The sequence below is a fragment of the Corella eumyota genome, chromosome 5 (genome assembly GCF_963082875.1).
Source record: "Corella eumyota chromosome 5, kaCorEumy4.1, whole genome shotgun sequence".
In the NCBI taxonomy this organism is placed as follows: domain Eukaryota; kingdom Metazoa; phylum Chordata; class Ascidiacea; order Phlebobranchia; family Corellidae; genus Corella; species Corella eumyota.
In genome coordinates, this window is record NC_137494.1 from 3,454,207 (window position 1) to 3,469,089 (window position 14,883).

The 14,883-nt window shown below is 25.5% G+C and overlaps 2 protein-coding genes across 2 annotated transcripts; both read right to left on the reverse strand.

Annotated features, from left to right (window-relative positions):
* Window positions 1-882: 882 nt before the first annotated feature.
* LOC145753695 (protein NipSnap homolog 1-like) lies at window positions 883-4,201 on the reverse strand. The gene is made up of 9 exons (XM_082570119.1): window positions 4,087-4,201; window positions 3,851-3,966; window positions 3,656-3,701; window positions 3,441-3,535; window positions 3,025-3,236; window positions 2,716-2,747; window positions 2,410-2,504; window positions 1,438-1,521; window positions 883-1,302 (listed from the first exon to the last, which is right to left on the reverse strand). Exons 1-9 carry the CDS (start codon window positions 4,167-4,169, stop codon window positions 1,238-1,240), a joined length of 828 nt encoding a protein of 275 aa, XP_082426245.1. The 5' UTR covers window positions 4,170-4,201; the 3' UTR covers window positions 883-1,237.
* A 331-nt stretch (window positions 4,202-4,532) lies between these two features.
* LOC145752666 (cytochrome c oxidase assembly factor 8-like) lies at window positions 4,533-5,021 on the reverse strand. The gene has a single exon (XM_082568979.1). The coding sequence runs from the start codon at window positions 5,019-5,021 to the stop codon at window positions 4,533-4,535; it is 489 nt and encodes a 162-aa protein (XP_082425105.1).
* Between the last annotated feature and the right edge of the window lie 9,862 nt (window positions 5,022-14,883).

Consider the following 14,883-nt stretch of genomic DNA (forward strand, 5'->3'; position numbering starts at 1 on the left):
CCATGCCGGCCTTTTATAGAAAGTTTCTCTTGCGAACTGCGTCTTAATTTAGACGCACGAATTTTTCGAAAGGAAATCACCTTTCAGCAACAGTCCCGCGTTTTTATAGATTAAAACAAACAAAAACTACTTTGTTAATTACACACTTCCCATTAACCGAATTTAAAGCTAGATTGGCAAACAACCTGCACTTCAAAGTTAGACTACAGTACTAAAAACTGTGAGTGAAGTTGTTAGCTTAGGCTACGCAATGTTTGAATATTTTATTTGCGGAATCTATGCAAGTCTATTTTGAACCTAGTTGCCTTGATATTGAAATTGTGTCACAACTTTATTAACTAGTAAACGAAAGTTAGTGGTTAACATATACAATTGAATGACATATATGGTAAAATTAACTTATCATTGGAAAATTGTAAACCAAGATCATCTAGTTAACACTTGACTTTAACAGATAATAAAATTATGGATATTTATGGCATATGACGAATCGTTACTTGTCATATTACGAGTTGTTACTTGTAAAAAACAATTTACATAAATATATATTTTTATTTTGACAATTGAGGTACCTTATTTTTCGCGCCATACAAATCTATAAAACTCATTTAAACCGAAGTTCAAATCAAGGCGAACAAAATCGTCCTTTTCTCGAAAATATAAATTTGTGAATTTTGAGAAAACACGTTTAATGGCCTTAAAATTTATTTAGCTGCAGTTTTATTATGCGTAGGTTAAATCTATTTAAAGAAAAAATTTCTTTAAAAAAGTTGATATTTCAATTTTTTTTTACCTTTGTCCCATTTTAGTAAAAACATCTTGTTATTTTTTTGTTAAATATTTTATTACCACTTTCTGCTAAACAAAACAACCAAATTTGGAAAATGAAAAATTTAATTTATTTGACCCAAAAAAAAATTAAATGCAGAGTTAGCGTAAATACAAATGGAGCACAACATTTGAATTAAACAGTTTTACATAATTTACAGAAACTGAGCTAATTTTCTAATTAGCATAATAGATGGAACTGAAAATTTATATGATTTAGAATAGTAAAATACTAATATTTTATCAAAAAAGGCTTTTTTTAGGAAACGTAGCACACGATTTAGTACAATAGCCCCCAATATTTTTTACAAATAAAACAATATAACCCCTAAAAATATTTCAGTGGATTATTTTTTGAACTTTTTAAGAGACCAAAAAATGAAAATTTTTGGAAAAAAAATGGACATTTTTATTGTAGTGGAGAATGATCCAAAGGAATTAAAATCATAGAGCTCATTTTTCTTATTAAAGGAACTGCAAATAAAAAAACAAATTTGAAACAAAAAAATTCAAAATAATTAAAATATGATTAAAAAAAAAATCAAAATTTATTAAACAAAAAAATTCAAAATAATAAAAAAAATAAATATAAAACTCGTATTATCTTACCTGTATAATAAACAGTATTATCCCAACCATCTTTTTGCCAGGCCGCTTCTCTTGTCTTTTTCCTGTGATCCAGTGATTCATAAGCTAAAAACATAAGAGCGTATTAAATTAAATATACGTAAAAAGTTAGGCAGTAAACTGAAGAATCAAAAAGAAAAACGGGCCATAAATGAAGAGTAGATAGTTAAAACACTGTAAATAGTACAAATTTTCAATAAGACGTTAAATATTTTACGCAATATCCTAATGAGAAAATGTCATGGACGTATTGTAAAAAAAAATCTGACTCAGAAAAATTTTGTTCAAACAAAATTTTAAATTACGCCAAAAAAAATAAAAAATCGTCCGACATTTACATCTTAATTTAATCTTTACCAATCCTTACTTAAACTTTATGAGTTATAGTAAATCAATAAAATTCATGTAAATAAACATTACAACACATCTAAAAATAGGTTAATTTTTTCCGCCATTTTTAAAGTGGTGAGGCAACAAAATAAATTCAAAATACGAAAAATTTTCAAAGGATGTTTGCAAGTTAAATGTATCTGGGAAAAATGTTACAAAAATCCCAAAAGTTAATTTAAACAAATTACAATTAAGTTTTAGAGAACAAAACTATAATACTTCCGTTATCATTTACATTAAACAAATATATTGCCCTTTTAAGTAAACCTTGTGGTTTTAAAAACAAATGTATCGTAATCTCCTAAAAAATTAAACACACAACTAAAATAAACATGACAACATTTCAGTAAAGAAACAATATAACTAATAACTTAAAACTTCCTAAATAATATTTAAAAAAAAAAACACCCAGTTGCTTTGGAAAATTACTAAAAAATATCAAAAAGGAACAAATTTGAACCTAGAAAACTACAAAACATTGCATCTAAATCCAAATACAGAACAATAAAAAATAGAGAACAACTGATTAAAATGTCGACATCAGATAAAAAACACTAAAATTACCCCATAAGTGATGCACCACGTTTAACTCCCCAATCTCTGAGAAAAAACCACCGACTGCTTCCTTGCTTTCTTGTCTTGCTCTAATTCCTCTTGCCCTTGAAAATTAATTAATTGTGATTAACTGAATGCCGAATAGAAAACTTTTTTAAGGTTACAAAAAAAAGAAAGCTTTGTTGCAAAAGTCATTTTAAATATATTAGACAATTAACAGGTATTTAGAAAAAGTTAACAGTAGGCAATGCAGATAAAAATACTTATTAGGAAGAAAAAAAATTGTCATTTTAATCTAGTAAAAACATAACTTACCAATTGTTTGCCCATTCTATCATCGTTCCAGGCTATCAAATAAAATAAAACAGTAAAATAGTGTTACATGCTGTAAAGTAATGTTTTAACTAAAGCTTCATTATTCTCAGGGGAAATATTAATTACAATAACAGATTTAAATAGACAGACTACAATATTTAACATAAAGGGTAGGTATAATACATAGAACATAATATTAGAAATAAAATCCAAAAAATATTAAAGCACCTTTTGATACAAAAGAATTTAAATATATGTGAAAAGTTATACCAAATATATTATTTGTAAAAAAATTGTCAAAATAATGACCTTTAAATAATAAGTTCTTAATTCATAAATATTCGGTCCCTCTCTTGGAAGAACCTCATTCCAGAAGGAAAATTCAAAGAGGAGTTGGTTGCTCCTTGAGATCAACATCTTGCTTCTCTCGCTCCTCATCTTTTGATACCAATCCTCTCCTCCTAACTTCTTGTTTGTTTCTTTGATACCTGGGAAGCCATCAGTATATCTCCAAAGATGAACTAAATTAAAAAAAAATTATAAAATGTAATAAACTTTTTTCACATCATGAGGTCCTAGGTTTGGTCCCAACTGCTTCCATGCTGTAGCACTCTTAAGTGAAGTGCTGCTAATAGAGGTGACATTTTTTTAGTAAAATAAAATATACAAAAAAAATTTATAAAATTTAATGCTGTTGTATAAATTTAATGAAAATTGGTATTTACCAACTTGATCTTGTGAGCCATACCAACACGACCAACTACCCACTAACTCCATTGGCAAGTTTGGATCTTTCGTTAATCGGGGTAAATTCTCAACACTAGAGGGGAAATGTTTAAAAAAATACGAAAAAAAAATTCATCACTTTAACATGATACTAATTTAATGTTATAAAAACAAACTACTTAAGTGTAAAAAATAATTTTGTTTTTATGGTTACCACAAATTCCTGTAATCTACCAATGCATCAGGTTTAACTTGATGAACTAAAAATAAAAAATAAAAGCAAATAATAAAATTTCATTCTGTATAAAATCATGAAGAAATTACATTAGTAGGATAAATTAAATTATACTTAATTTAATTTTTTTACGTAAAGTTTAAATTATAATGGTTTAAATATAAAATTGCTTACATTGTAGTTTATAAATATGATTTTCATCTTTTTTTGTAAGCAAACTCGATTGTGAATCAGTTCGAGGAGCAACTTTAGGCATAAAAAAATTCTTGAAATCCGAAGAACTAACTGACCTAAAAAAACGTTCGAGAATAATATAGAATTTATGTTTATTATTTAAATAAAAGAGTTAAGTACAAAATAAGTCCTTTTAAAGGATAACTATATAAACTGCCAAGAAGAAATTAATTTACCTTATAACATTGTGTGAAATTGGACTAGTTTTAAAAATTGAACCAAGCGAAAAAATACTTTTGCTTATATTTAAAGAAGTCATTCTATTTTCTAATAAATACAACAAAAATTGTTTTACAATAAAATAATAAATACATATGTCACTAAAACTAACAATGTCACTAAAACTAATTTAACCTATAACAAAATAGAACAAGTTACATAAGAAATGGAAGAAAGTATTAAAAAACAAAGCAAATATTAACATGTAGTTTTTACTAAAATTGTATAACATGTACTGGCAGCTATACATTAAATTACAAATTTTAAATATTTTATTAAGTTTCGAGGGCAAGTGAATTACTTTAAATAATTGTTTAAAACATTGGACAGTGTTTTGCTTAACATTTATCAATATTACCGTTTAATAATAAATATTCTGAGAAACATTTAAATAATCACAGTGTTAAGCTTTTCGATTTAAAAAAGGTAAAAATCGATAAAAAAATCGTTGAACCGAAACTTGAAACATCAACAACAAAAGTTTTCTGTTTAAAGATTTCCATTCTTTGTCGTATTTCCGATGTTTAACTGAATTATCTTTTAAGAATTCGCGATGAAATACAGCCATGTCTTCTGGTTCTAACTTCCCCTGCTCATCGGGTAAATACCCTTTTTCGCTCAACCATTTTTGGATAAAATCCTCTCTTCCTTTGCTGTATTTCTCATTGTGTTCGGCCCAAAACCGATGGTGCCAATTTTGTGTTTCGACTTGTAGGTTCTTAAGTCGTTTTTCTAAGGGTGTGTCTTTGTCGTTTTGTTCAATAAACAGAGGTCGAATGTTAGATTGTTTGTCAGGTTTACCTATATATGTTTTGTTAGACAAAGTTCGAATAATTCCAATGTAATTTTTGTTAAGAAACGGCCTGCTACGATTTATTAAACGGAGTGACATACTTTTATTTACACAACAATGCAAAAAATCTAAAACAAGACCAATGTAAATAATATTATGCTAATTAATACATTTATTCAATACCTGTATTCTATTTTTAAAACGTCCTTCGTTTGCAGTCTATAACAACAACATAAACTTAGCAGTGACGTCATGTAGATAATGAGTGACGGGTTTGTTAAATTCGTACCGTCAACAAACAATTTTTGAAGTTAACAAATTGAAGTTATACTTGTAAAAGATTATAATTTAAAATTATTCAAATAAAAAAAAATTTAATATAGGTAACGTTTTATAAGTTACAACAAATGTATAAGAATTTTGCGTGAAAAATAATTTATCTTTTTTCACAGTGGGCGCTATGGGGTCACTCGAGTTTTAAAAACATTTTGCTTTGTCAGTTTGAGTTAAGTATCGTTTGAGTTTGAGTTCAATTGATTGCGGTTTATGTTGTTTATCAGTAGCTAGGTTAATTTACAGAGGCAACGCATGTGTACGCAGTTATATAAGTTGTAAACATAATATTGTTTTTAGCTTTATATAAAAATAGTTGCAGATAATTTCTAGTTTTGTTATTCTGAAGAAGTTGCGATTATTTTTTTAATAATTTAACCAAGCAAAATCATAATTTTAACGATTTTGTTGATAAATTGTTTTTCGTTTTATTATCTTGTTTTGTTACTAGCTTTAACAATATTTTTAGCTATAAAAAAACTAAGTTTAAAATTAAATATAAAACAACTTTTTATCAGTATAGATTTTTAATAGATATTTATTAAATTTATACAGTTTAATTTTCATTGTGTGGTTTGAGTCAATATGTTTACCGTTTTTCTTGTTTTTTAGGTGTAAGGGATTTTTCGAAAACTTATTTTTAGAGAGTGCGTATTTGGAATATATAATTTTGCTGAAATTAGTAAAGTGATAATATTGATAATTTATTGATTGGCCTACATCTATTGGTATGCAAGATCAATTGAAATTGTGTTAAGGAAAATAAAATAAATATCAGAAAACTTTAATACGATCAACAACTCATAAAAACAACAGGTTTAAATATTAAGGGTTTGCTATATATATTATTTATCCTACTTTTTTCTGATTAAATTAAAGTTAAATGTCAAGTGTATAATGTTTTATATTAATTTTACTTAGCTCCAGAAAGTTTTAAAAATTTTGTAGTATCAACGATAATAAAAACCATAAACTATGTCTTTTTTGAAATTGAAAGTAAAATTTCTAAAAAGTTTTTATTTATTTGTTAAAATTTATATATATATAACAAATTACATTACAAGACAATGAATTTATTTATTAAAAATTGGCTTAGTACAAAAAACAAATTTATTTGATTAACATATTTTTTGTTTAGCAATGTCTATGTTTTTTAACTATATCAATACAAGAAACTTGTAATTAAATAATTCTAGTGATAAATTCTGGTATGTTAATTACTAGTAAATATTTTCTATGACTTATCCTGAGGCCATATAAAAGTAACATTGTATAAAATACCTTTTTTCACTTTAACTTAGACTTGGATGTTTAAATAGACATAATGTAGCCTATTTTTTAATAAGCAATTTTTATTTAATTAATTTAAAAATTTTTGTTATATTATGCATAATTTTTTTAGAAACTTCTTATTAATTTTTTGAAGGCCTTTTTGTATTAGTTTTGAAATGGAACTAGAAAATATTTTATCAACTTTATATATATGTGTAAATGTAAAAAGCAAATTTGGGTTGTTAAAATATTATAAATCACTAACTATTAAGGAACCGGTACATTTTGATATTTAAAAAAAATATTGGTATGCGGTATATATATATATTAAAATAAATAACTTTTCTAAAATAAATGATTAACTAGAGTTCCAACTACAAACAATTTTTCAAACTTTATTCGTTGTTGTAGTAATAAAATTTATTTAACTAAAACATTATGTTCATAAAATTGACAATTATTAACTTTATAGCACAAAATTAAATTAACTTAAACAGTGTTGCTTAACTTCATTTTTTAGTTACAAAAAATTATCAAAGTTTAAATAAAAAATTACAATCGTTATTTTGTTTTTGAATTTGTTTTTAATTTACCTTTGTGCCATTGCAGTTTGAAGAGATTGTTATATAGTTATCTCTATATATAGTTATTGCAGTCTTTAGTTAAGTTTAAGTTCTTCCTAATGCCTGGGGCAGTTTGATGTAAAATATAACATGACAATTTTCTACCAAATATCATTTATAATAATGTAAATTTCCTCTATAAAAAGAATTTTTTTTAAAAACAAAATTGTGTTTATGTAAAGATGTTTTGTTTATTTAAACAATTACATTTAAAATTAAATTGGTTTGTTTTTTTATTTTTTATTTTAAATGTAAATTCATATAATTATAAAACTAATTGCAGGCTATGTTTATTAAATGTTATAATTACATTCGCAAATGCATAAATTAAATGTCCGTATTTTGACTTATTATAAAAAAAAACATGTAAGAATATACATATGCTTTTGAATAACCAAAATATATTCAATTTTGGGTGAATATAATAGATAACCTAACCCCATTTTGCTCAATTTTTAGCTCAATTAGAAATTTTCAAGTTGAAATGTAGCAAAACGCCGAGACATTTTTGTGGGGCAGTTTTAAGGCCAATTCCATTGCTTTAACATTGGTCTGGTCACGCATTGCCAAGCATGAACTAGTTAAAGTTATGCTACCTGGTTGCCCATTAAGTTTTCAATTATATCGCACCTTTTTAGCTAAACCGCTTAATTTGTTTCAATAATTTGCTTGCTGGTATCACTTAGGATTATTGGGCAGTGTGGTATTTGTTTGTTTGTAAAAATTCTTCGATATCAATTTAGCATTCTTGTAAATTGTAGTTTATTACTTTTTATGTCAAATAAGTTTAGTTTTTTAAATGATTTTTTTTTATTTAATTTAAGTTACATTACATTTGGTGGTATATGTTTTATTTAAATTTTATTAAAACTGCATTTTCATTTAATTTTATTATTTATTAACAGGTTTTATTAATTTTTTTTTTATTAATTTTGCAATTTTAATTTTACCATTTATAGTATTCTATATAATATTGTTATCATAGCCTACGATTAAGTAAAAAGGCTTTTACATAATCTTAGTTATGTAATCTATGTTTAACCAGTCAATGAGTTTATATAAAGCAACCTTACAAAGCAGTGACTTGATATTTAAGGTTATAAAAATCTACACAAAATAGAGTATCGAATGAATTAAAGGTAATAGGACACCTCCTTACTCTTTTCTTCCTGTTAATATTTAAGCGTATGTCCTTGATTTTTATTGCGTTTGTGAAGCAAATTTAGTTTGCTTGGTAGAATGAGTTTGTTTTAAGAATTTTTTTTTTAATTTTAAAATTAAAAAAAAAAGATAATTAAAAATTATTTTAAAGTATGGTTTTATGTATAAACGTTAATATAATTTCAAAGTTCATTTGATTCAATACACAGTAATACGGCCACATGGTGGCATTAGGGAGGCTGTGCTATTTTTATTTTGGTTTTTATATTTTTAAGAAACAAAAATGAAATCATCAAATGTGTTCTTTGTAATGTTTGTTTTGTTATTCACGAGTACTCGAATTTTTATTTCAATGAAATGTCGTCACTTTTTTATCATGACGTCATCTATTACAAAGCGTTTTATGGAAAAATTTGAATAATTTTTTGTGGGTTTTGAAATTGATTTCATAAGTCCCAAAAAAGGCATTATTTTTTACTAGAAAAATTATGATTTATGTAATTTAAAAAAAGCAATTAGTCAAAGTGTGTTTAATTGTTTTTACTAAAGGTATTTATATGTTTTGATTTTAATATATTTTGCATTAAATATTTTGAAAATATTTTTTTTCTGCCAAAAAATTTTAACATTTTTCCTTTTTTTATCTTTAAACTGCGACTAAAATAATTACCAAGTTGGCCCGCCAAATTGCTGGCGTAATTTTGCTTAAGGCAATGTGAGTAGTGATTAGCGATGCTTGGTTAAGACTGTAATGTGATTGGCTAAAAATAAGGTTAAAAACGACCTTATAATACAGGTGGTTTTTCGACTTTTCAATTTGCGTTTTTTTTTCGAAATTCTAGGTAATTTAAAAATCACATTTTTTTACTAATTAGATTTTCGATTTTTAAAATTTTAATTTTTTATATTTTTGGTATATAATTTTTTTGGTTAGCAAAAAAAATCTTGAAATCTTGAATTGAAACCGAAATGATCTTTAACCTTTGCCAGTGTTTATTTACAGCATCACAAATGCCGACTTACGCGTTAACAATTAAACCATTATGACGTATTGATTTTTAACCTTAAACCCAAGAAAAACTAATTTGTAAGCGCATAATTTTAAAACTGAGTATTTTTGTTTCTTAGAATTTTGATATATTTTGTTTTGCTTGGTATGTTTTATAATCTTATACCAATCGTTAAATAGTTTATATTTTTATATTTTAAAAATGGGCATAAATCTATTAACATATAATTTTTTTTAGCTTTTAAATTTTTCGTGTATGATTTTAAGATACAAATATGGCGTTTTTTGGTAAAATATTTAGTTGAAGCGATACGGTTAAATGATATTGTAATATTACAGCGGAAGTGGGCCATTATTTTTAATGTCTACAAACTTAACAATACCAGTCTCCAAAATTAGAAAAAAAGTAAAATAGAAAGTAACGTAAAATATCGGTCGCCAAAAAGCATTAAAAATTGCACGTAACGTACAAAAAGTAAAACTAAAATTCAAACACCTATTTTTGTTAAAACTTACGTTTAAATATATGTATAAAAAAAAATTGCTAAAAGTTTTGTTTAAAATTTAATGTTTTTTTTTTGTATTTAAGTAGTTTGAATTTACCACTAAAATGTCGTTTGCAAATTTTGTCTTTATTTTTTTTTTAAAAAAGGTAATATAACAAAAATGTGTATTTTATAAACAACGTGTTAAATAATCTTTGTATAGGTTTGGATATGTAATGCAATATATTAAATAAGGATGCTTGAATTATCATTATCAGAATTTTATTAATATTTTAATTACGGTTTTGTTTTACGATTTGAGTTATTTAAATTAATTAAAGCCTAACTTTTATCGGTTAGAAAGTTAGTGTATTTATTTTAAATTTATTAACATTTTATTTTTTTGCATTGTTAATGATTTTGCAAAAGTTTACAAGTTGTTTATTTAAATAAAGATAATTGAAGTAAAAATGCGTAACGGTTAAAATGAAAAAAAAATTTTTATGTATCGCTCGAATTTGACGCTAACAATTTGTAGGAGTTCCTTATCAAAAAATAATAAAAACTTCGACTTCCAACGTTAAAATTCCAACGCTTAAACGGTGTGTAACAAAAGAAAATACTTTCCCTGGTTCGTGTATACACAATCGTAATGTACAATAAATAGAGAAGCCTGAATTGTCGCTACATTTAGGCGAATAAAAAAGGCCCGAAAGCAAGAGAGAGAGGAGCTACATAACGGCACACGTGAAAGCAGCGAATATGAAGAGAGAAGACATAATTTTGTCGTGATTGTTTTTCCTATTGCAAATCGAACAATATTTACGCGCGACGATTTGAGCGCGGGTGTGCGCCGATTTGTGTGCGCGGGTTCGTTTGCGTTTTTACCGAGAACTGGTTTAGGTTTCCCATCTGAGTTGAACGCTGTTTGCTTGCCTTCTACCCGCGCGAACTCTCGCTTTTAAAAGAGAGAGAGAAAGCTACCGCCGCCGCCGACATTTACGAAGTTTTCTTTTTTGATTACAACGCCGCTAGCTCGTCGGAGAACAAATCGCGTCGCTTCGCTGATTTTCGACGCTGACAAAAGACCATACCTGATTTTAGCTCTGTGTGACGGGGGTCATGCTCTAACAGTTTCAGGCGACATCGAAATGGAGATGTGCGAGGTTTAGTGCGTTTATACACGCGCTTAGTATTCTATTATCGCTCGTTATTATACTGGTGGTGGTCTCGAAACGATTTTCAAGTAGATCTGTGACCTTATTTCGCTACACAGTAGAGCAAAAATTAAGGAAACTAGATTTATTATGTGTATCAGCTTAAAGTTGACAGAAAAAACGCGATTTTTAGGGTTTAAAAAAGCCGTAAAACAGTCGCGGTTTTTTCGCAGGTCTTTAGCGAACGTGTATACAGATTTGAAAGATATTTGATTGACACCTGTCAATCAAAGTGGCTCGCTTAGCGGGCGTGTGCAGATAATGAAGTGTTGTAAACTACATCGTGTATTACACATCACATAAGTAGATCTATTATTACAAGATAATGGATTAGATTAAACACTTCGTTTTGTAAGAGTGGGTGAGATTAAGTAAAAGTGTTTTATTTTTTTTTGTTTGTTCTGCTAGGATTGATGCTTAATTATTAAATTAATAATATTATTATAATTATTATATTGCTTAATGGCATTTTTAAGTTTAAAAATTGATTAAAATATACTAAATTTTAATTTAACAATCAAATTATTTTTTTTATTTAAAATTTAATAAAAGTTGTCTTGTGAGATCTTAAAATTTTTGTTGTGGGTTAATCTGTGATGTGATAAACAATTATCTTTATTTATGATTATGACATCACAATATACTGTAATTGTTTGTTAGATTCTACACCAATCGAATTGGATTTTTAATCGATAAAAACTTCTTTATCGCAAGTTTTGGCAAACTGGCAATTCAATGTTGAGTATGCTGGCTAACTAAACCTTATGTTTTATGCATTAGGTCTGTTTTTATTTTTCTAATGTTTCTTTTATTGATTTTCTCTGTGTGTTAACTCCCTGGGGATTGTTCTCTATTTGTTTCAAACCACCCTACTGTCTTTTAGGCCTTATTATTGGAAATTTTAAACTGGGACTAAGTATGCAATTGTCTTATCAACTAATCTTAATTTTATGATAAATTTACTTAGGTAATATTGAATATATTATTGCAATTTTTATAGGTTTAAAATGATTTAAAAAAAGATTTTTTTTTGCAAAATGGTGCATCGTTAGCAATTATTTTTGCTGCAAGAATTTAATGACAATTAATATTGTTGTTTTGAAAATAATTTTGTGTTTTTATGTTAAAAATATAACATTTTCTGCTTTACAATTTTTTATTTTGGTATATGTCATTTATAGTTTGTTTTTATTTTAAAATAATATTCTATTTTTATTATCTAAGTTTTATTTTTGAAATATTCGATATATATATATAAAATAACATCATTGTAGACCATTTTATGCAAATTCCACTTCACTGTATTATTATTCTACATTTTACAAAAATTTTTCACGTCTATTTTTAGACATAATTATTTGAAGTCAATTTATGTATTTCCTTAAACAAATATCACATGGTTACATTTTTATTGGCTGTTACCAATTATCCAAGTATTTATGTGAATAGTAGATGTCTAGCCATGTGCCTTCAAGTCACCAGGCAACACTACCCTATGACACATTATATACTTATAATTTTGAATCATAAAAATTAAAATTATTTTGATAGAAAACTCTAAAATTAAATTTTAAAAATGTTATTGGTTTGTGTAGCTAGCTATTGGTAGTACTTCAGAATAATATATTTTTACTTTTTTTTAACAACAGATTAGGTATTATATAATTACGTATTTGAAAATATTTTAGTGTATTGTAAGGTTATGTTTAATCTTTAATTTTTTATATTTTAAAATTGGTATATTTTAAATTTTCTTAATTAAAAAATATTTTTAGAATAAAAAAAGGAAAAATTTATTTTGTAAAATCTGGTCATAAAATAAATATATTGTAATTTTAAATTTAAATATCGCTGTAATGCTTGTTAAATATATATTAGAGTTTACTTTCATAACATAAATGAACACTCCAAACAGCATTGAGAAAATTTAATTATTAATAAATCTTATTGATTTTAGGTGAAAACGGCGCTTGACTTTATCATGAAATGTATTTAATCTGTTAAAAAACGAGGTATTGGGGTGCGTTGTTATCTTATTTAGTTCTTAAATTATCTTTTATTAGGCTTTGTTAAAAAAGCTGTTAAACAACATTTATTAAGTGTTCAATGTTAAGAGTTATATAGTAAAGGTAAATATATATTAAAAAGCCGTCTCTGTAACTAAGCAATCCTTTTTTTTATCACGCAATTTGCCGAATCCTATAAAACAAACAAGTTCTGTTTGAATAAGTCTGTGCAAATACAGTGCTCCGATATATAAGGATGCAAACTCATATCAGTATATTTTGTTTGTTATATTAATAATGTACTTTCCATTCAGCAAGAATGTGAGATAATAATGCCAACAGAACGCGCTCAATAATTAATTATTAACTTTTATACCTGAATTGATCATTTTGCCGAGTTTTTTTTTATAGAAACTGGATCATATTACTTTCCTGTATTATAGAAAGCCTATTTGGTCTCTTAATGGTTTTAACTGTTTTCTTATATATTGTTACATAAAATTATTGACTTAATATTTTTAATGTTTAATTATTTTTTTAAATAGCCCCCACATTTTTATTGGTACTTTTATATGTAAATTGACTTTATGATTAAGTATTTTTAGAATGCAAATCTACTATTTGTATATTGTTGAATTCTGATTGTTAAAATTTTTATTGTCTTTAGTAAATTTTACGAATTATGTAATATGGTTAAGTTAACCTAAACCAATGAAAATTAGTTTTAAATTATTTTTTATTGATTAAAATTTATTTATAAATATAAGTTAGATTTACTTAAATTAACAAAATACTTTTATATTAACCAAATTATTTATTGCTAATTATTTTAGATAAATTTTGTTAATTTGATTAATTTGTAATATTTTTTGTTAATTGTCTTTAATAGTAAGGTTAGTAATTATTTTTTTACAATATTTTTAATTTTACAAAACATTTTTCTGTTAATTTGAATTAATTTTATTAAATTTTTAGTTAAATTAATACAGTTTTACTAATTGGATAGTTTGCCAGTTTAATTTATTTTATTGTCCTTCTCTCTCAGTTTCTCCTTTCTCTTTTAATTCTCTTTATTCTCATTTTTGCGTTGGTGTGTGTGCGATTCTCTTTTTCTTTTATTCTCTCTTATTCTCCTTAGCACAAACACTTAAACACACTGAAAGTAGGACAATTCGATTTGTGAAATAACTGCCTTTTCACTAGCTCATATTCTTAAAAACAACAATAGATTTTATTGTTAATCATGATGTTATAAACTTCATAGTAAATATTGTAACAAAAAATAAAAATATCATTAGGAAAAGGTAAAAACAAAATTTTTAATAATAAATTGTTTTAGTAATTAATATTGTAATTAACTTATATAAATACTGGTTAAAATTTAAAATTTCGAAGTATTTTTGTTACATACTTATCTTTAATGTTTATTTCACTTTCTTTTGTCACTTGAAGACACCAAGTTTTAACAGTGTGTACTGATTAACAAATCTATTGTGCTTTCTATAAAGGTTCTCATTCAATTAAATCCATTTACGCTTGAACGACTAAATTACTAGAAAGATTTATTATTCGGCCTGGATTTAAAAAGTGTTAAACTACAACTAAGTTTTCATTGTTAAAAACTGTAAAAAGTTGTTGATTTGTGGGTTGTTTAGTTAAAGAACTGTAAGTTTATAGGTTAAATATTATTTTAGATTAGAAGTTTTTAAGATAATTTATTAGTCAGATTTTTAGTTTTTAATTTTATTATTTTTTGACATCTTAAAATACAATATAAAGTTAGTAGTAATAGTGTTACTATCTGTTGTGATAAATTTTTAACTAATTCTTATAAAATTCATGTTTTAATTTTTTA